At 46.8% G+C, this 19352-nt stretch overlaps 10 protein-coding genes across 10 annotated transcripts; 6 read left to right on the forward strand and 4 right to left on the reverse strand.

Moving 5' to 3' along the window:
• The first annotated feature begins 214 nt into the window (after positions 1-214).
• On the forward strand, positions 215-3265 carry PICMEDRAFT_15970 (hypothetical protein). The gene has a single exon (XM_019161039.1). The coding sequence runs from the start codon at positions 448-450 to the stop codon at positions 3070-3072; it is 2625 nt and encodes an 874-aa protein (XP_019019263.1). The 5' UTR covers positions 215-447; the 3' UTR covers positions 3073-3265.
• Positions 3266-3371: 106 nt separating this feature from the next.
• Positions 3372-3952, forward strand: PICMEDRAFT_51367 (hypothetical protein; the record flags this gene model as incomplete). Its single annotated transcript, XM_019163153.1, has 2 exons — positions 3372-3524; positions 3573-3952. Exons 1-2 carry the CDS (start codon positions 3380-3382, stop codon positions 3950-3952), a joined length of 525 nt encoding a protein of 174 aa, XP_019019264.1. The 5' UTR covers positions 3372-3379.
• A 133-nt stretch (positions 3953-4085) lies between these two features.
• PICMEDRAFT_72135 (hypothetical protein) lies at positions 4086-6824 on the reverse strand (the record flags this gene model as incomplete). The annotated part of the gene is made up of 2 exons (XM_019164108.1): positions 4086-6279; positions 6487-6824. 2 exons carry the CDS (start codon positions 6822-6824, stop codon positions 4086-4088), a joined length of 2532 nt encoding a protein of 843 aa, XP_019019265.1.
• A 416-nt stretch (positions 6825-7240) lies between these two features.
• On the forward strand, positions 7241-7756 carry PICMEDRAFT_72136 (hypothetical protein; the record flags this gene model as incomplete). Its single annotated transcript, XM_019164109.1, has 1 exon — positions 7241-7756. The coding sequence occupies one exon, from the start codon at positions 7241-7243 to the stop codon at positions 7754-7756; it is 516 nt and encodes a 171-aa protein (XP_019019266.1).
• An 87-nt stretch (positions 7757-7843) lies between these two features.
• On the reverse strand, positions 7844-8945 carry PICMEDRAFT_123971 (hypothetical protein). The gene is made up of 2 exons (XM_019159921.1): positions 8454-8945; positions 7844-8375 (listed from the first exon to the last, which is right to left on the reverse strand). Exons 1-2 carry the CDS (start codon positions 8625-8627, stop codon positions 7932-7934), a joined length of 618 nt encoding a protein of 205 aa, XP_019019267.1. The 5' UTR covers positions 8628-8945; the 3' UTR covers positions 7844-7931.
• A 223-nt stretch (positions 8946-9168) lies between these two features.
• On the forward strand, positions 9169-10983 carry PICMEDRAFT_26145 (hypothetical protein; the record flags this gene model as incomplete). Its single annotated transcript, XM_019162435.1, has 1 exon — positions 9169-10983. A coding segment is annotated over one exon (1815 nt), but the record flags the coding sequence as incomplete, so codon positions are not given.
• A 172-nt stretch (positions 10984-11155) lies between these two features.
• Positions 11156-11680, reverse strand: PICMEDRAFT_15973 (hypothetical protein). The gene is made up of 2 exons (XM_019161040.1): positions 11629-11680; positions 11156-11396 (listed from the first exon to the last, which is right to left on the reverse strand). Exons 1-2 carry the CDS (start codon positions 11658-11660, stop codon positions 11258-11260), a joined length of 171 nt encoding a protein of 56 aa, XP_019019269.1. The 5' UTR covers positions 11661-11680; the 3' UTR covers positions 11156-11257.
• A 271-nt stretch (positions 11681-11951) lies between these two features.
• On the forward strand, positions 11952-14993 carry PICMEDRAFT_15974 (hypothetical protein). The gene has a single exon (XM_019161041.1). It carries the CDS (start codon positions 11985-11987, stop codon positions 14889-14891), a length of 2907 nt encoding a protein of 968 aa, XP_019019270.1. The 5' UTR covers positions 11952-11984; the 3' UTR covers positions 14892-14993.
• On the reverse strand, positions 14923-17065 carry PICMEDRAFT_124057 (hypothetical protein). The gene has a single exon (XM_019159923.1). It carries the CDS (start codon positions 16837-16839, stop codon positions 14953-14955), a length of 1887 nt encoding a protein of 628 aa, XP_019019271.1. The 5' UTR covers positions 16840-17065; the 3' UTR covers positions 14923-14952.
• Positions 17066-17602: 537 nt separating this feature from the next.
• On the forward strand, positions 17603-19180 carry PICMEDRAFT_27113 (hypothetical protein; the record flags this gene model as incomplete). Its single annotated transcript, XM_019162480.1, has 1 exon — positions 17603-19180. A coding segment is annotated over one exon (1578 nt), but the record flags the coding sequence as incomplete, so codon positions are not given.
• Positions 19181-19352: the final 172 nt, after the last annotated feature.

The following is a 19352-nucleotide window of genomic DNA, read 5'->3' on the forward strand; positions in this document are numbered from 1 at the left end:
CTTCATTCAAAACTTCCGGATATACCATTTTCACTTATTGTACAATATTTCACTACCTTTCAATAACGTCTGCTTCTCCAACTGCTGCATATCAGTTCAAATGCTCATCTTTATGACTGGAAAACACCTCCCAACTTGTACAACCAAAATCTCTGATGCGTCGCAACAACCTTTAAGTCACACCGCGACAGACAAACACGTCGTGAAATGCCAAAAAATCAATTAGATTTCCCTTTTTGGTGACCTTTGCGGAAAACCTCGTCCTTTCGGTTTTTTCCTCCTCCTTCTCGTCTTCCTGATGCCGCTTCCTGAAACAGGTATATTATTTGCATGAGCAAATGGATACAAAAAAAGCCAACGTTGAGCCTTATAGCGTCTTGTTATTCACCTTGATCTTGGCTTTGCAGTCAGCAAGAAACAGGAACATAAACCACACTACACACTGTCATGGAAGCTACTGCTGCGTCCGCGTCTACTGACATGGCCTTCGAGGACCGTGTCAGGACATTCCAGAACTTCCTCAGTATTAGAGTCAACGAAATTCCAATATACGAACGGGAGATTCAACGTATGCTTAAGAAGGGAGAAAAAAGATTATCTGTAAACATTGATGAATTGAGAAACTTTGATAACAATTTTGCAGCTGGTCTCCTAGATACCCCGGCAGATTTTCTTCCAGCTGCATTGAAGGCCTTGAATGAAATGGTTCATGCAATTTACAGTCCCGTCGAAACACCTGGAATCACACTTGCCGAAGATGACGAGTTCTATCTCTCGTTTGTGGGTTCTTTTGGTGCATACAGTTTGTCACCAAGAACAATAAACTCGTCCTACCTTTCCAAGATGGTGTCGATTGAAGGTATCATCACCAAAGCTTCTTTAGTGCGTCCAAAGATCGTCAAGTCAGTTCATTACAACGAAGCCAAGAAGTTTTTCTTTTCGAGAGAATATAGAGATCAGACAACAAGTTTTGACCCAATCAATACCGTTGTCACATATCCGACCGAAGATGCTGAAGGTAACAAACTCGAAACTGAATACGGCTATTGCAAATACAGAGATCATCAAGTGGTAACTATCCAAGAATTGCCTGAATTGGCACCACCTGGTCAACTACCAAGATCGTTGGATGTGATTTTGGATGACGACTTGGCCGATTGTGCGAAACCTGGTGACAGAATCCAAGTCATCGGTGTTTTCAGATCTTTGGGTGGTGGCTTGAACGACAACGGTGCCTTCAAGGTGGTTATACTAGCAAACTCAGTTTATCAGCTCCACGCGTTATCGACGTCAACGAGAGTCACTGAAAACTTGACTGCAAAGGATATAGACAATATTGTAAGACTTTCCAGAAAAAAGCAAGTATTCAAGCTTTTGGCTGAATCTCTAGCTCCTTCCATCTATGGTCATACTTACATCAAACAAGCAGTCCTCTTGATGCTTTTGGGAGGGACTTCCAAAACTTTGGATAACGGTGCAAGGTTGAGGGGTGATATAAATATTCTCATGGTTGGTGACCCTTCTACAGCCAAGTCTCAAATGCTACGTTTCGTTTTGAATACTGCTCCTTTGGCCATCACCACAACAGGTAGAGGTTCTTCCGGTGTGGGTTTGACAGCTGCTGTTACCACAGATAAGGAGACTGGTGAGAGAAAGCTTGAAGCGGGTGCTATGGTTTTGGCAGATCAAGGTATCGTTTGTATCGATGAATTTGATAAGATGAACGATGTTGACAGAGTTGCTATTCACGAAGTGATGGAACAACAAACTATAACGATCTCGAAAGCTGGTATCCATACCTCGTTGAATGCAAGATGTGCGGTTATTGCAGCCGCTAATCCGGTCTATGGCCAGTATGATACATTTAAGACACCCCAGCAGAATATCGCATTACCTGATTCTTTACTATCCAGATTCGATTTGTTATTCATTGTCACCGATGACATCAATGACGAACGAGACAGAAAAATCAGTGAGCATGTGATGAACATGCATAGGTACGTCCCAGCGGGCTATTCTGAGGGTGAGCCAATAAAGGAGAAATCTAGCATCAGATTGGCAGTTGGTGATTTCGATGTCGAAGAGTCAAATGGTGATAAAACATCCAAAGTTTTTCTCAAGTATGATCCTAACTTACATGCCGGTATCACGATAACTGATCGTAATGGAGTAATCAGGCCTTTAGTTTTATCAATGCCTTTCTTGAAGAAATACGTACAGTACGCCAAAACGAAACAGCCAATGTTGACCGAAAATGCAAAAAACTTGATTGTTGATATATACGCATCTTTGAGAAACGATGAGAATACAAAGAATTCAAGGACAACACCCATAACGGCTAGAACTCTAGAAACTCTTATCCGTTTAGCAACTGCTCATGCGAAAATTAAACTCAGTGCGACCATTTCTGTCAAAGATGTAAGGGTTGCAGAAGAGCTTCTGCGCTTTTCACTATTCAAAGAAGTTAAGAAGAAAACTGCATCAGACAGGTCACCACGTAAAAAGAGAAAAACAGATGAAACAGGACTTTCGTCAGACGAAGAAGAGGATGAAGAGGGAGAAGAGGATGCAAGATACACCATCACTCCAAGTCGTCGTAGGGTGCATACTAGATCACAAGATGTGAGGATTCATGAGGATACAGAGGAGCAGGTGGAATCAATGAGAAAAGGGCTCGAACACTTAGACACTTCTCCGTCTGCCGGCAGAACAAGGACAGTTGCATCAACAGAGCTCACAACTGAAACTACCGAAGAACCAATGAATGATGCTCAACAAGATGATTTGAGTATTTCTGAGGAAACTACCTTAAAGCCTGTGACTATTCAAGAAAACGCAAACTTCGATGGGGAAATATCTGACAATCGTTACCAAACGTTCAAGAAAACCCTTTCTGCATTGCTTCGGAATAATAAGAAAGACCAGTACGGAATACAAGAGTTGATCAATTCAATCAACGAACAGCTGCCTCAGGAGGATAGATTTGGCCCTGCCGAGAGTCAAGCCGCTCTTCATTTGCTGGAAATTGACAATATTGTCATGACATCTGAGAATTACGTGTATCCTATATAAGCAACTCATATATCCGTTTTATGCGTTTTTGTTCCTTCCCCCCCTCCACCTTTGTTAGTATTAATAGTGACTGTATTTTATCATTTCATCACCTGGTCGTACTCTTATCCATTGTTTCTCGAAACAGCCGAACATCGGAGTTGTATACCACTTTACAACATTTTCCGCGAGAAATGTTTGTGGATGACAAATCTAAAAAAAGTTGTAGGTTTTCATCTTTGTGTATCTTCCTTAACAAGTATGAGTAGAAAATCTTTGGCAAGCCTGTTGGCCTGTCACTAGAGCTAAAACCCGGTCTACTCAGAGAATGTCTGAAGAAGATAATCCTGTTAAAAACCCAGCGAAGCCAAATTTTGGCGCAAGCGGCAGGAAGATAGTCTACGACGAAAATGGCAAGCCATGCCGTGCCTGCAATACATTACTTGATTTCCGGATGGTTACAAACAAAAACAGTCCTTCCTCTTCATCAGGATCTAGCTCTGCAGCTTCTGGGATAGCAGTTGCGGCTGCTGCTGTGGCAAATGATGCTGCAAACGCAAGGAACTGTCCTCCGGATGTCGAGGAGTTAGGAAGATCAACATGGACCCTACTGCATTCTATTGCTGCCACGTATCCTGATAAACCCACAAAAAGCCAACAGGAAAACCTTTCCCAATTCATGAATTCTTTCTCGAACTTATATCCATGTTTTCATTGTGCTGATGATTTTAGGGAGCACATAAAGAAGGATAAAATAAAGGTTACCAATAGAGACGAGTTTGGTAAGTGGTTATGTAATGCCCACAATGAGGTAAATGTCAAACTAGGCAAGCCAAAATTTGACTGTAACTTGTGGAAGGAGAGATGGAAGGATGGTTGGAAAGATGGGAGATGCGATTAGTGGAAAAATGAGTTGCACCTGTAAATATGAATGACTGTTATGAGAACACGTTTTGCTGTGAAAAATTTATATACTTGTGTCATTAGACTATCAATAAAAATAATACTGTACATGTAATCGGTTATATATATCATTAAAATCCACTCAAGTTCAAGGGAACACTGCTCCCTCGTCCGCTAGGATACAACTTAATCCGTCCTTCAAACGTATGTGGTTTTGGTAATTCATTTTGATCTAAAAATTTGAACCTTGAACTTTCCATTCTAAGATGTCCATTTGATGCAGAGCTACCATTAGCTGATGCTGCTGTGCCTCCAGCCGAGCCTGTGATTGTGTAAGCAGAAATATCAATTTTACGTATTTCGTTACCTGCAACCTGAGTTTGAACAATTCGATCGCTACTTTGTGCCCCTCCTGGCGACTTTTGATGGTGATGCTTGAAAACGCCTCCTCCAAATTTAGATCTGATGTTTGTGAACAGTGAGCTATCTTCAACCGCACTGAGGTAATTCGATCGTGAGGTTTTAGGTGAAACAGTTGGAGCAGAGGTAAGGTTTAATGAATTGGTATCGACCGACAATTGGGGTTGCGACTTGGAGGGAGAAGTATAATCGTTTTGTACTGATGGTGGTTGGGATGGAGGACGAGGTGGTGGCTTTTTTCTGAACGATGAGGTAGCGGTTGTAGACTCCGAAAATATACTAGAATTATCGGATGTATCATTTTGTGTCGAGTTTCTATCGTTATATGGAAAATTAGAAGGTGGATTTGGCGGTACTGGTGGAGCGGAAATAGTTGGTAAGGAAGGAGGAGCAGAGGGTGGTAGCGAGGGAGCAGGAGGAGGAGCCGGTGGAGGAGAAGGTGATACTTTTGGAGGTATACCCATTCCAGGCATGGCAAATGCAGGTGGGATGTTTTCTTGTATATTTGGATGAGTTGTAGGAGGCAAAGAAGGAGGAGCCGGGGTGCTGATTCGAGATGCAGAACTCGGCGACGATTTGTGAGCTTTTCTCATAATTTCATCCATTAACGGATTCCCACTCAAAGCAGGGGTACTAGGCACAGCAGGTGCAGGTGGAGCAGATGCCGCTGCCATATCCTGTTCTGCAGGTGCGCTGGTAGGAGCAGATGACTTCTTGGCAACCGCATTATCGTCCACAACGTAAGATTCGTTTCTCCTTTGGTTGATTTCAGCCAAAAAAGGTAACCCACCGCCTGAAGGAGCAGGTGTGGACGACTTCTTTGCTGTGGGAGCACTTCCAAAGGAAGGTGGAGGAGGTGGGCCAGGTGGAGGAGGTGGACCAGATGATGACGCTGATTGGAATGATGGTGGAGGTGGGGGTCCTGGCGGAGCCGGAGGTGCAGCTGATGTGGGAAGAGCAGGTGCCTTTGGAGCATTGAATGACTGAATAGACGGTGCAGCAACAGGAGGAGGCATTTTTGGGATGCTTGGTGCTTGTAGTCGAGGAGGTGCTGGTGCCGAAGGAGGAGTTGAAGCGGATGAGGATCTGTTAGAAGACGAAGAATTGATTGTTGATTTGTGTGTCCTCCGCATCATTTCATCCAGCAGTGGATTCCCACTTGGAGTAGGAGTATTTGGAGCAAGAGCACTTGGAGCAGCAGGAGCAGATGCAATTATTCTTTCTTGCTCGATAGGTGCACTGGTAGGAGCAGATGACTTCTTGGCAACCGCATTGTCATCAACAACGTAAGACTCGTTTCTCCTTTGGTTGATTTCAGCCAAAAAAGGTAATCCGCCGCCTGAAGGGGCAGGTGTGGACGACTTCTTTGCTGTGGGAGCACTTCCAAAGGAAGGTGGAGGAGGTGGGCCAGGTGGAGGAGGAGGACCTGACGATGGTGATGAAAATGAAGGTGGCGGAGGAGGAGCGGGTGGTGGTGGCGGAGGAGAACCCGGCGATGGTGATGAAAATGACGGTGGAGGTGGAGGTACTGAAGGAGCCGGAGGTGCAGCTGATTTAGGAAGCGCTGGCGCTTGCGGAGCCCCAAAGCTTGGAGGTGGTGGAGCAGACGGCGGAGGTGGCGCAGGAGGAGCAGACATGTTTGAAAGCGAAGGAGGAGCTCCTGGGATTGGAGGTGGAGCATTTGGCAGCGCAGGAGCACCGAACGGGGCTGGCGCCCGTGGCGCCGCAGATGAAGAGGTTGGAGATGAGATGGTTGGTCTTTTAGAGGGCATTTTCGGCTTCGACTTCCCCGAAACAACGGACGCCAGAGAACTCGTTGAGTCTGTTCTCCTGTGTGGGTTTGCAGGTATATTCAGTCTCTGTGTAGGCACGGATGGACCCGATGAGGTTGTCTTTGGCGGATGGCTCGTTGGGATGGGTGGTGCTCCGGACGGCACCGGAGGCGCTGCAGAGGGCGCAGATGGCCTGCTGACAGATCGGAGGTTGTTTGTGGAAGGCGCTGAGGGTGGTGCTGCAGAGAAGTTGGAGGAGTTTCTCTTTGGCCTGCCGGCTGGCATGGCTGGCAGGGCAGGGGCGCTTGGTGGTGCGTTGGCGGGCTTTCCACCAGAGGACGAGACGTGTTTCAACTTCGGCACGCCTGCGGCAAAGATGTCGCCCAATTGAGGGACTTGGGGAGCAGAAGAGGGGGCCATTGGTGCCCCCGACGAATTCCCGTTGCTGCTTTTCGGCAACGCAGGAGCATTGCCGAACGGAGGCATCCCCATGCCCATTGGCATGCTAGACCCCGCGTTGCTGCTAGACCCTGAGGAGTTACCCACTTTTGGAGCCGACCTGTCGTTGGTGACCGCTTTCTTCAACGCCTTACCCTTTCTGATGTCTCCCAAGAGTGCGTTTCTGTCCGGTGTGATGGCAGGAGGCGCCGGTGGAGTGCCGCCCAGTGGCGGAGGCATCCCCGGAGGAGGCGGAGGCGGAGGTGGAGGCGGGCCTGCCATGCTACTGTCTATGTGCTGTGTCTTATGCGGTGCCGAAGTGCAGGGTGGACGGCTCAGAGCTTGCCCAGGCCAACGCCAGGGCGGAGGAGGCACAATAGCGGAAAACCGCCTGAGATCACCGCAGTGTCAAGAAGAGCCCAAGAGGTTGGTGATGACGGAAAAGGCTTCCGCGAGCCTCCCTCGGCTTAGGTAAGATCACAAGCAGAAGAAAGAGCAGTGAAGGAGGAGACGGGAAGTAGAAGAGTAGGGAATAGAGGTAGGGTAAGGAGGGCTCAGAGATGAGGACAGTTACACAGAGACTTTTCAGCAGTGGGCGGAGGCTACTGCAAAAGACAGGGCCCGAGACGAGCCCACCGCTGGCACGGGTGGTGTACATGTCGCAGCTGCCGTACGACGTGACGAAGGAACAGCTGAGCCAGGCATTTGAACGCTACGGGCCCATCGAGGAGCTGCATCTGCAGATGGCGGCGGATCGGGAACACACGAAGGGCCACGGGCGGATGGTGTTTGCCGACGAGCGGAATGCCCGACGGGCTGCGGTGCAGATGCAGAGCTACGTGCTGAACAACATGCCTATCAAGCTGACGCTCGGGTCGGAGCAGCGGAGAGGGCAGGCAACGAGGTACGACGTGGTGATGCTGAGAAACTTGCCGCATGATGCTTCGGAGGACGAGCTGATGAAGGTGTTGCGGCCGTACCAGGCGTTGCGGGTCGGCCTGCCACGTTCGCCGGTGACCCAGGAGAGCCTGGGGTACGGGTACGTGCGGTTTGGGTCGGCAGAGGCTGCCGAGAGGGCTGTCCGGGAGCTGAAGGGAACTAGCGTGGGCGGACGAAGGCTGCGGCTGCATGTGGCAGAGCCCAAGAAGCACCACTACCGCTTCATCGTGTGAGCGGAGCGGCTTCGTGTATATAGCTTACGAGGTGGGGATTCAAACTGTGTGAAAGAACAAGATAGGATATGTATGTACAAAATTAGGATACTGGCGACGTGCAGGAGACGTGACACACACGCGGTATCTTTCTATCTAACAGAGTCATTAAACGTCATTACGGTGCAGAGGCTGCTCAATCCTTGGCCTTGACAATGCCGACCTTGGCGGCTCTCAAGACTCTGCCGTTCAACTCGTAGCCCGGCTGCTGCACGAAGAAGACGGTGCCTGGCTCCTTTTCCTGGTTCGGAGCCTGGAAGGTGGCCTCGTGCTTGTTGGGGTCGAACTCCTCGTCCATCGGGTCGATCTTCTTCATGCCGTGTCTGGTGAGGGTCTTCTCGAAGACGTCTCTGGTGAGCTTGACACCGTCGTAGAGCTGCTTGATCTCGTCGTTCGCCTTGACAGAGTCCTCCTTGACGGCAGAGAGCGCATGGCCGAAGTTGTCGATCGACTCGATCAGGTCCTTGGCAAACTTCTGGAGCGCAAAGTCCTTGGCCTTCTGAATCTCCCGCTTAGTCGTCTCCTGCAAGTTCCGGAAGTCGGCAATCGATCTCACGTACAGATCCTTCATCTCGACAAGCTCCTTCTCCTTCTTCTCGAGCTTGCCCTTCAACTCCTTCAGGTCCTTTTCGATCGGCGACAGCTCCTCTTCGACGGCCTCCTTGGCCTCCTCTGCCGCCGTCTCCTTGCCGGCAGCCTTCTCGGAATTGAGGAAGCATCTCGTTGAGGCGAATCCTCTGTAGCTGGTCACGGCGTAGCCGGCTCTTGTCTGTCTGGCGGCACAACGGGCGGATGCTCTTAGCGCTGTGGCGAATGGTTTTTGCACGAACATAGGTGGGTCTGGTTGCGGTGGGAGTGCTTTTGGCTTTGTGTACACTTGGCTTGGCCCTCGTCGCAGTCCCTCCCCTCCATACCCGTCAACCACGCCACACAGAACAGTATCTCTTCTTCTCCTGTTTTCAGACTGTCTGTGGCCACTCGTCCTCGGGAGCTCTCCATCCTCGCCGCTGCCGAAAAAGTTTTCGCCCTCGACTTGCAAGCTGAGCGTGAGGGAGGAGGTGGAGGAGACACCGGGGGTAAAGACGGATGAGGGAGACAGAGAGGAGCAAGAAGAGGAGAGGAGGGGGAGGTGGCTCCGGAAAGGGCTCTCTGGGACAGCATCGCAGAGTGGAAGCCGGTAGGACAGCTCAAGAGACCGCTGCAGCTAGCCACGGGCCGGAGACATCGCCGCAAGGACGCTTTATAACGGTATAGACTTATCTTGTGCGGAACAGCTTTCGTCCACGTGTACTTGCACCATCACAACCACCACACCCACAACGCCGTTAGCGAGACTAACCATGTCACTAGGCGAATTCCCCACCAGCCAGCCTGATGTCACGGCGGACCAGTTTGCGGAAGACTACTACAACTCGTTGCAATCGCTCACGTTCAACTCGAGACCGATCATCGAGTCACACACCAACCTAGCCCAGGAAAACAGCACGTTTGCACCGCAGATCACCGCTGCAATTGAGAAGAGAATCGATAAGGCCATTCCGTCGCAGAAGTTGTTCTCGCTGTACTTGCTGGACTCGATATCGAAAAACATCGGCCTCCCCTACACCTCCCTCTTCTCGAACAACATCTTCAAGACATTCACGAGAACATACGGACTAGTCGACGATCAGACGAGATGCAAGTTGATCAAGTTGTTCAAGACGTGGAAGCTTCCGACCGCCCTGACCGGGTTGCCCTTGTTTGATTCGAACCAGTTGGACAAAATCGAGCAGTTTTTGATGAAGGTCACGGCAGCTTCGAATCCTGGTATAAATTATGTATCAAGCCTAAACTCTTCTAACTCGAATTCGAATTCGAATTCGAACTCAAACGCCTCCACCCCGAACTCCACCCCGATGAGTATGAACATGGCTGTCAACTTGAAACCAAATTTGATCAAAGAAACTGACGATCTTTTAGCATTGGTCAGCTCGAGGCTGAAATCCGTTCCATCCGATGAAAAGGGCCAGCAGAGACACAAGTTGTTGAACCAGTTGAAGAGCATTCTCAGCTCAAATTCGGCAATTCCGAAATCCCAGCTCGACGAGGTAGCAAAACAATTACAGTCGATCAGAGAAGATGAAATCTTGAAGTTGAATATATTAAGGCAGCAGCAGCTGCAACAACAACAACAGCAACAGCAACAACAACAACAGCAGCAGCAGCAGAAAAGTAACTTTTCTGCATCACAACTACAGAGCCTGCTAAACTTCGGTAAAGATAACAACCAGACATCTGGAGTTCCCCCAAACAATGCCGCTAGTGCACAAGCTTTGTTCAATATGATGAGCTCGGTGATAGGGAAAAGTCCACCTGCATCGGGTTCTAACGCACAAGCCATCAACAACATCAACAACAACAACAGCAGCAGCAACGGCAGCAGCAACGGTAATAACAACAGCAACAACATGACAAATCCGTTGGGGTTGAAGGACATTTCATTTCTCCAGAACATGTTAAAGAAGACTTCATCACAACAGACCCAGTCTTCTTCTCCTTCAGGACCTCAGGTCGACTTCAAGTTTATTCGACCTACCAAAGAAGCCATTATTGAGGACTTCACCTTGACACAGTCGATGATCAGCAATCACAACCCAACACAAAAAGAAATCTCTCTACTGTACGATTTCAAACCCAATCAGTGTACCAGGTGCTCGAAGAGATTTGCAGCATCTCCCGAGGGGGACTCACTAATGAGAAAGCACAACGAGTGGCATGACCGTGTTGAGCAGAGGTTGACCATGGGCGGTAGCGGCTTGGGCGGTGTTGTCAATAGATCATGGTACTTGACAGAATCTGCATGGGTGGAATTCGACGACTACAGGGAATCCGATGAGACTAAGAAGGACGCCCGTCTGGCCTTGGCTAGCACGTCCGTTAGCGTCACCACTGACAGAAACGATGCCGGCAGAGACTACAGAGACCGGGACGAGAAGATCGATCTCAGCGATGCACCAAATCACACAGTGACGATTCCAGAGTCGTCGTCCAACGAGGTTGTCTGTGGCATTTGTCGAGAGAAACTTGTGGGTGCCTTCGACGAGGATTCGGGAGACTGGATTTGGAAGAACGCGGTGGAGCAGAAGGGAAGGGTCTGGCATTGGACCTGCTGGGAGGAAGCTAAAAGAACCAGCAGGAGAGACCGTTCTCCGCAAAGAAATTAGCTGAGGAGGAAGCCAAAGCTAAGCTAAGCTAAGCTAAGCTAAGCAAAGCAAAACAAAACAGTATGACGTTAATCACCCTCTGTATAGTTATCGAAAAAGTCCGTTCTGTACGAGAATAATAAGAATTTTATTAAGTAAATTTTATTAAACAAACAAAGTAGTTAACAATGACGGTGTTGTCGATAAAAGTAGTAATAAATAAGTTGGGGCCAGAAGATGAGTTCGCATTCTATAGATACATCGTGGGGAGCCTCTCGAGCTAATGGTGAGGCTTTGGCGCAAGATAATCTTCGTAGACGGAGTATGCAACAAACGCACCAAGGCCAATGTAGAACCCTGGGAACAGGCCCTTAAATCTCTGCGACTTCGAGAAGACACCTTGGTATCTCCATGCGTCTCTGTAGAAAAGAAATGGGATTCAAACACAAGCGTGATAACGATAAGATCCGGTAGAAACCAGAAAATACCGCACACAGGTTCAAAACATGTTAGTATTCATGCACTTTCCGGTAGCGTCGACATCTGACATCACATTGGCGTTGAAGACTGCTGGCACCCCCGTCCAAAGACTGTGCAGCTCCTTGTGCTTCTTCCCGGCCTTGCAACACGGCCCACGCGGCCTGCACATACCTCTTCTTCCATGGGTCTGATAAAGTAGCCATTGCTGTGGTTTGTGACTTAGCTGTAGAGCCTCTTCCCTCCTCCTGGTGCTCCGGACCGTCGTTTTCCCCACTCTGCTGGTGACTGTAGTATCTCAAATGCCACTGCTACACCCTGTCTGGCCCTCTGCGAGAGGCCAAGAGGGGAAAACAGGGAGAAAAGGTGATCCGGTGCACGGGTGTATTGGAGACGATCGGCCCAAACATGAATTTTCAGAAATTTTCACCTTCCTTTTAGTTGTGATGCCCTTCTTCTACGACCCCTTGTATCTTTCGTTGTGGCTCTGGGAATACAAATCTGTGAAGTAGAGACGAAGAACAACTACTATGCTAGAGCCGCTAAATGAAGGAGGAGCGGAACGAGGTGCAGATGATCTGCGGACGTCGATACTGAAGGAAATCGGGGCTTCAACCTACACTTGTCTGGTGTGCACGGACTACATCACACCTTCTTCGAAAGTGTGGTCATGCGACCACTGCCATCGTGCGTTCGATCTGGACTGCATCAAGGACTGGGCATTGAGAGGCTCTTCCACGCAGGACGATAAGTCGTGGAGGTGTCCGTCGTGCAACCGAAGTCACAGCAAAATCCCGAAATTGTACACGTGCTGGTGTGGAAAGTCTATCAACCCGACACTGAACGTCTTGGAGCCACACAGCTGTGGTAACACCTGCGGGAGCCCACTGAAGACATGCATACACGAGTGCTCCTTGCAGTGCCACCCGGGTCCGCATATGGAGAGGTGCACTGCGCTGGGCCCCGTTTTGAAGTGCCGTTGTGGGAGGCATTCAAAACAGCTTCCGTGCGTCTTAACGCCGTACGACCGTGGCTGGTCGTGTGACGAGGTTTGCAATGACATTCTACCGTGTGGAATACACAGGTGCAAGCAGAAGTGCCATTCGGGCCTCTGTGGAGAGTGCGAGGAGGAGATCTCGGTTCGATGTTACTGCGGAAAGGCAAGCGAAACGATAGTCTGCCACGAGCGGTTGCCCATCAAGTCGGAAGAAAACGGGGTGGCTTGGATCGGAAACTTCGAGTGCAATGACCCCTGCGGCGAGTTTTTCGATTGCGGTGTTCACAAGTGTGAACAGAACTGCCACCCAGTGAACAAAGATAGCCACAAATGCCCCAACAGCCCACTCAATCTCATTTACTGTCCGTGTGGAAAGACCAAGATTGATTCTCTTTTAGATAGTCCGAGAAAATCTTGTCTGGACCCAATACCCACGTGTGAGTCTGTGTGTGGCAAACGACTTCCGTGTGGACACAAGTGCTATTGGAATTGTCACGATGGTCCCTGTTCCCCATGCTATAGGACAGTGGACGCAGAATGCCGTTGTGGCTTCACTAGTTTCAGCATCGCCTGCGCTTTAATAACACAAGGCTACACTCCAACCTGCACCTTCAAATGTAACGCCAAATTCAACTGCAAACGCCACTATTGTACCAGAGTCTGTTGTGAATTCAGACAAGTCGCCTTCGATCGTTCTAAACTAATCAAAAAGCATTTGCGTAAAAACATCATCACTAGTGCAATAGCCGAGTCCGTTGAGTTTGAAGATGTACACACCTGCCAGAAAGAGTGTAACCAGCTGTTGTCTTGCGGCAAACATCGGTGCAAAGCCACTTGTCATCCTGGCTCATGTAGCCCTTGCCTTGAATCTTCATCTGATGATTTGGTCTGCAACTGTGGTCGTACGGTGGTCCCTGCTCCAGTCAGATGTGGTACAACGTTACCGATCTGCCCGTTCCAGTGTGCTAGGCAGACAACTTGTGGCCATCGACCAGAACCTCATCATTGTCACGAAGATGATGTTTCTTGTCCAAAGTGCACCATGCTGGTTACAAAGAGATGTCAGTGTGAGAAACAAAATTTGGTCACTAATGTGATGTGCTATCAGGATAGAGTCAGTTGCTTCAGATTATGTGGGAAAAAGCTACCATGTGGCGAACATGAATGTAAAAAAGTTTGCCATAAGCCGGGTGATTGCCAAAAGAAGTGCACGGAAAAATGTTTGAAAACTAGAAAATGTGGCCACAAATGCCAACAAACTTGCCATTTTGGAAAATTATGCAATGAAGCTTTGCCCTGCCAAGAACATGTTACAGTGACGTGCAACTGTGGAAGGAGAAAACAGCCATTGCTCTGCTATACAGTTGCAAATATGATCAAAGAATCAAAAAGTTCGCATAATGCTGAAGTTAATGGCTCTTCAATCGATGATGAATCTTTCACTCCTCATATAGCATGCGATGAAATGTGCGAGAAGGAACGAAGAAATCGCTTATTATTTGATGCATTGGGTCTCAATCCTGCAAGAGCTAAAGATACCGAAGTCATGTTGCGTATGCGAACAGTTGAGTCAATATACACTCCATTCACCCTTAACATCTATGCAAAGCAAGCCGCTTGGTGTAAAGGCATTGAGGAAATATTCAGTCAATTGTTAGCACACACCATGGAATCTTCTTTTAGATCTTTATCCAACTCAGAGATAAAACAATCTCATCATTTCCGTCCCATGAGAGAAGTCCAAAGAAGATTTGTTCACGAGCTTGCTGAGTCTTGGGGTCTTTTTTCTGAAGCTCATGATCCAGAGCCCCATCGTTCGGTATTTGTGAAACTTGTAAAGTCCTCTAAAATTCCAGATATCAAATTGCAAGAGGCTCACGAAATCTATCAGAAATATAAGGCTTTAGAAAAGAAAAAGTCACTTGAAAGAGTTTCTAGACAAGAAGAGAAGGAAAAACATGCTTCCGATAGTCCCGAGCATATCTATTTTAACGGAATAATAATCAAGGATGTCTTTTTTGGTGTTACAGTAGAAACCATAGATGCCTCCTTTTTTAATATTTGGAATCAGACTGAAAATGAGTCGAGAAAGTTTCCGTTGGTCAAAAATGGTAGAGTAGAGTTCATTTGTGAAAACATGTATGTCTTTTATGGCGATTCTTGTTTGGAAGAGGAGAAGCCAGCATTAGAAAAACAGATTGAAAAATTGCGCCCTCTCTTTGATAAAAGAGTCAAGGATTCGAACTTGGCGCTGAAGTGTATCCTGGCAAAGGTGAACATCGAAGAAGGTACCGTCGTTGAAATGATGGATGAATCCAATCATAGAGATGAAGAAGCGACTGGTAAAGCCCAAATCCACGATAATCTAGTTGACGTTGCAACAGAAACAATCGACGATGTTAAAGTCGAAGCAGTGACAGTCCCTTCAGAGTGGTGGTAGTACAGATTACTTAATTTTATAGATTACATAGCATGCAACGTAAATAAGATGTCTCAGATATTTACTTATGTTGTTTTAAGATCCACGATAAGCATTGTTCTACGTCTTCCTTCGCATTAAATGTCGACTCAAGGAGGGTTTCCTTACTATCGAGTTTGGTCACCTTGACATTCATCGAAATATGAAGCGTCGCATAGCTTGAGCTAAGCTCGATCCACACTTTCAAATTACCGTTCTTCAAAATAAGTAAGCTACTCGGAGCCATTTTCGAGTACACTCTGAGGAATGGGTCATTATTGTAGCATCGTTTCAGCTCCTGGAATTGTTGTAACAGGTTAGGATCATTGACGTATTTTTTCACAATCAAATCCCTCTCTATTATTTCCGTAGCCCTTGCATCATCCGTCCCAAGCTCCAACAGAAGTGACCTTAATAACTCCTTGAACTGAACGATCATATGGTTATGTTTAGTGTACATTATGACAGGACGTATCAGAACGCCGTGTTTATTTTTTTGAGCAGAAACTTCCTTGCTTAATGCCACGGGTGGGATACGAAGTTTCTGGATGTTTTTGTAGTTATTTGCACATAAGAGGATTCGGAAGAATTTGATGATCTGGTCTGCACGGTTGTTTGCAGGCAGCTGAGGTGTCGGAGTTTTTGCCTCTTCCGAATCAATGCTCAATGCTTCCAACTGTAGGTAGCAGCCAACAAGATCTACTTTGATACACGAATCAACAACATTAACTTGAACGGTTATCAAGCCGGCTGCTTCTTTCATCAAATGCCAGAAAAGCTCATTCTCGAAAATAAAAAATCTAGAGTTTTTCACTTTTGAAACAAAGGATTCGTCTTCATGTATGATTTCCCTCTGTAAAGTTCCATAAGAATCAGATTGACCAATAAGTTGTGGAGACTCATTAGCATAAGTTGGTTTCTTGAATATCTTCACAGAAACTATTTTCGGGCCACCCCAAGTTTTCTCCCTCTCGTTTTTATTCAACTTCTCAAAGACAATATGCCCCCCCTCACCCTTCTGCAGGATGGCTATACCATTGTCAAAATAATCACTACCAGAGTCACCATAACCGTATTTGACAGAAAGAACTCTTCGTTGCTTCAGCGAACTCCCCTGCTTAGAAAACCCTCCCGCCGATCCAGGAAGCGTGATAGGAGCAGACACTGTGGTGATCAACTCGTTTTCTTTCAACACGTCCAAGACCTCATTCCAATACGTGTTTTCGTCATCCAAATTCTTTTTCAATTGCTGAACGGAATCCTTGATCAAACTGGCAGACTTCTGCAAGCTCTGGAGCTTCAAACCGCGACCAAGCGTCATTGACTCTATGTTATGTTGTCTCCGCTTCTCATCTGGGTCAGCGATGTTGGGCACAATACGGTCGCAAGAGAGAGATCCAATTTTGATGCTCTCTTTCAAATGAGGCGACATTGACGACGAACCCGCAGCTGGCCGAACAGAGGACAAGAGGAGAGACACAAAGTCAAGGGTGAGAGTAGAAGAACCCAATGCCTCTCGCACACACGTCAATATCTCATCTCTCGCTTTGTAGAACTCCACCTCCTTCTCCATACCGGCAGAAGGAGAAATTTCCAAAACTTCACTTCTACCGACACCGTTACCACTACTATCTTCATTGCCGCCGTCCACATCCATTGCGGCAGCATCCTTCTCAATAAGATTCTCTAGCTTCTCCTCGGTCAATTCACTAAACGGTCCGTACTCCCGGATGATCGAACGGATGATATTTTCTGTAGGATGTGCATAGTCACTACGCTCATTGGCGATGTACGCCTGCTGCTTGTAGTATGGGTTTGGGAGGTCGTTGTGCACTCCTTCAATCAACGACTTGTTGAAGTTTAAGTACTCTATGTTTGGCAACGGGTACGTGCCTGCTTTCTCCTCTGCGTCAATAGTAATGTCTCCCATATTTTCTATAATTATTAGCTCTTGTTTTCTACTTTATACTCTCTGTTCTGCTACCATCTATGATACCGGCTGCATCTTCCTGTGTTTCTTTGGGTACTTTTCAGTGCCTTCACATTCATGTTCCAGCAGAGCCCCGCTTCTCGCGCGAAGAACTTCCTCGCTCCCTATCATGCAACAGATGAATGCGATAAACGGATGATGGAGCAATGGCTGAGGAGCATTAAATGACGAAGGGCTGCCTAGGGCTTGACAGCAGAGCAGGAGTGAAACTTATAAGACACAAGCAAGCTAGAGCAATACGATCCGCGAGCTAATAATGGACGACACAATGAAAGTTAGAGGCAGTGACGACAATTCATCCAGCCAGGATCACGTTTTGGGACCCCGTGCCCGATTTGACACGGACTACATTGACGATACACACATAAAGGTGTTCCGGGATGCTCTCAGCTATGACGACAGGTCACTATCAATGGAAGACACGTTGACGAGAGCAGACTCAGCGGTTTCCCTGAATAATGTGAAACAAAGAAGCTCCGGGGTGGAAACTATTTCGTCGCAGTCTGATTGGACTCCAGTATACAACAAAACGAGGAAAAGGAATTCTATCGCTAGCAACTTCGACACGCCGAAGACCCCAAGAGTCTCTTTGAAAACACCCAAAAGTCCCTCTATTGAACCGACGAGCGATTTTCTGTCGGATGGTCACGAGTCGTCGCCTGGAGCCTCTTTTCACTCCCCCGGGAATAACATCGACGAGACGTCTCTTACATTCACTATACTCAGATACCCACTATTGACATTCATCATATGTTGGACAACAATCTTGTCAATACTCTACTTTTTGGTACGCTTGTCCATTGCATTTTCAGAGAAGTTAGTGATGTCTAGAGATAAAACTAGAACTGAGTTAGTGGAAAAGTTAAGAGGTTCGGCAAATTATGCCGAATACATAGAAAACTCGAGAAACCTAGATAAATACCTAAAGCTGGATGAATGGTGCAACGAAGACAGATACAAATATTACGACTGGAGAAATTTGAGAAGAACCATAGGGAATTTGAGAAAGCTAAGGCACGCCAAAAAGTACGAGGATCTGATGGTTGTCCTACAGACGTGCGTCAAATCAAATTTTGCTGGTACTGAAAACCCTTTGATGTACTCCCATTGCCATTATGGGACTAAAAAGTTGATTGAAAAGTACAATACCGAAGTGGTGAAGTGTTTGAATTTAGTTATAGAATCAGACGCTATAAATATTCGAGAAAAACGGATGTTTTTTAGAATTATAAACAAGAATTTTGGCAGGACATGCCTAGTTCTGAGTGGTGGCGCTTCATTTTGCTACAATCACTTTGGTGTTTTGAAGGCCTTGATAGAAAATGATTTGATGCCAAAGATTCTCAGTGGGACGTCCGGAGGAGGAATGATAGCGGCACTAGCCGCCACGAGGCATAATGACGAGCTGTTGAATCTCATTTCTCCGAAGTTGTCTTGCAAAATCAATGCATTTGGGGATGAGCCGATGTGGAAATGGGTGAAAAGATGGTGGGATACAGGTGCAAGATTTGACTCTGTTGAATGGGCAAAGAAGGCACAATGGTGGACTACAGGATCAACAACGTTTGAAGAGTCTTACAAAAGAACAGGCAAGATTTTGAACATCTCCACAGTTCCAAACGATATTCATTCGCCAACCATTCTATGTAACTACATCACTTCACCAAACTGTTGTATCTGGTCTGCAATGTTAGCTTCGGCTGCAGTTCCTGGTATTTTGAATCCAGTCATGTTGATGGAAAAAACCAAAGATAATATTATTCGACCTTTTTCATTAGGAAGCAAGTGGAAAGATGGGTCTTTGAGAACAGATGTTCCACTATCAACATTAAATATGTATTTCAATACCAAGTTCTCAATCGTCTCGCAGGTCAACCCTCATGTCATGCTTTGGATTTTTAAAAATAGGGGTGATATAGGTAAACCGATAGTAAGATCCAAGGGTAAGACATTCAGAGGTGGTTTCATATTGAGTTACTTAGAAAACCTAATCAAACTTGAAATTATCAAATGGTTGAAACTCGTTAAGGAGTTTCAACTCTTCCCCAATCTCCTTGAAAGTGATTGGTCCAATTTGTTCTTGCAAAATTTCAGCGGTACGATAACGTTATTTCCCAAAATTGTCCTCAGTGACTATATGTATATTCTGTCAGATCCAAGTGAAGAAAGGTTAGCTCGAATAATCAAAAATGGTGAAAAAGTGACTTACCCTAAGTTGTTGTTTATAAAGCACCGTCTAAACATCGAAAGGACAATTGAAAAGGGCATGGAGAGTTCTAAGATTGACATTGATGCCACAGCAGATGCTCCACCTGACTTGGTTTCTCATATAATTGAGAATGAGGAAGAAATGGGCGTGTCTGATGATGACAGTATCTATATGTTGGGTAAAGAAAATAACTCCAAGGAAGAACTAGGGCCATTTGTTTCCAAAGGCGAAGACAGTGAACAAA

This window comes from Pichia membranifaciens (genome assembly GCF_001661235.1).
Source record: "Pichia membranifaciens NRRL Y-2026 unplaced genomic scaffold PICMEscaffold_2, whole genome shotgun sequence".
NCBI lineage: Eukaryota > Fungi > Ascomycota > Pichiomycetes > Pichiales > Pichiaceae > Pichia > Pichia membranifaciens.

What these genes read in the sequence shown, in the direction of transcription:
- PICMEDRAFT_15970 (XM_019161039.1), top strand. Translation starts at nt 448, where the DNA reads ATGGAAGCTACTGCTGCGTCCGCGTCTACTGACATGGCCTTCGAGGAC.
- PICMEDRAFT_123971 (XM_019159921.1), bottom strand. Translation starts at nt 8,627, where the DNA reads ATGTTCGTGCAAAAACCATTCGCCACAGCGCTAAGAGCATCCGCCCGT. An exon ending in CGGCAGAGGAGGCCAAGGAG is followed by an intron (nt 8,376 to 8,453) that starts GCCGTCGAAGAG and finishes AAGGAGAAGGAG; the next exon opens with CTTGTCGAGATGAAGGATCT.
- PICMEDRAFT_15973 (XM_019161040.1), bottom strand. Translation starts at nt 11,660, where the DNA reads ATGGCTACTTTATCAGACCCATGGAAGAAGAG. An exon ending in TCAGACCCATGGAAGAAGAG is followed by an intron (nt 11,397 to 11,628) that starts GTATGTGCAGGC and finishes TCTTTTCTACAG; the next exon opens with AGACGCATGGAGATACCAAG.
- PICMEDRAFT_124057 (XM_019159923.1), bottom strand. Translation starts at nt 16,839, where the DNA reads ATGGGAGACATTACTATTGACGCAGAGGAGAAAGCAGGCACGTACCCG.
- PICMEDRAFT_15974 (XM_019161041.1), top strand. Translation starts at nt 11,985, where the DNA reads ATGCTAGAGCCGCTAAATGAAGGAGGAGCGGAACGAGGTGCAGATGAT.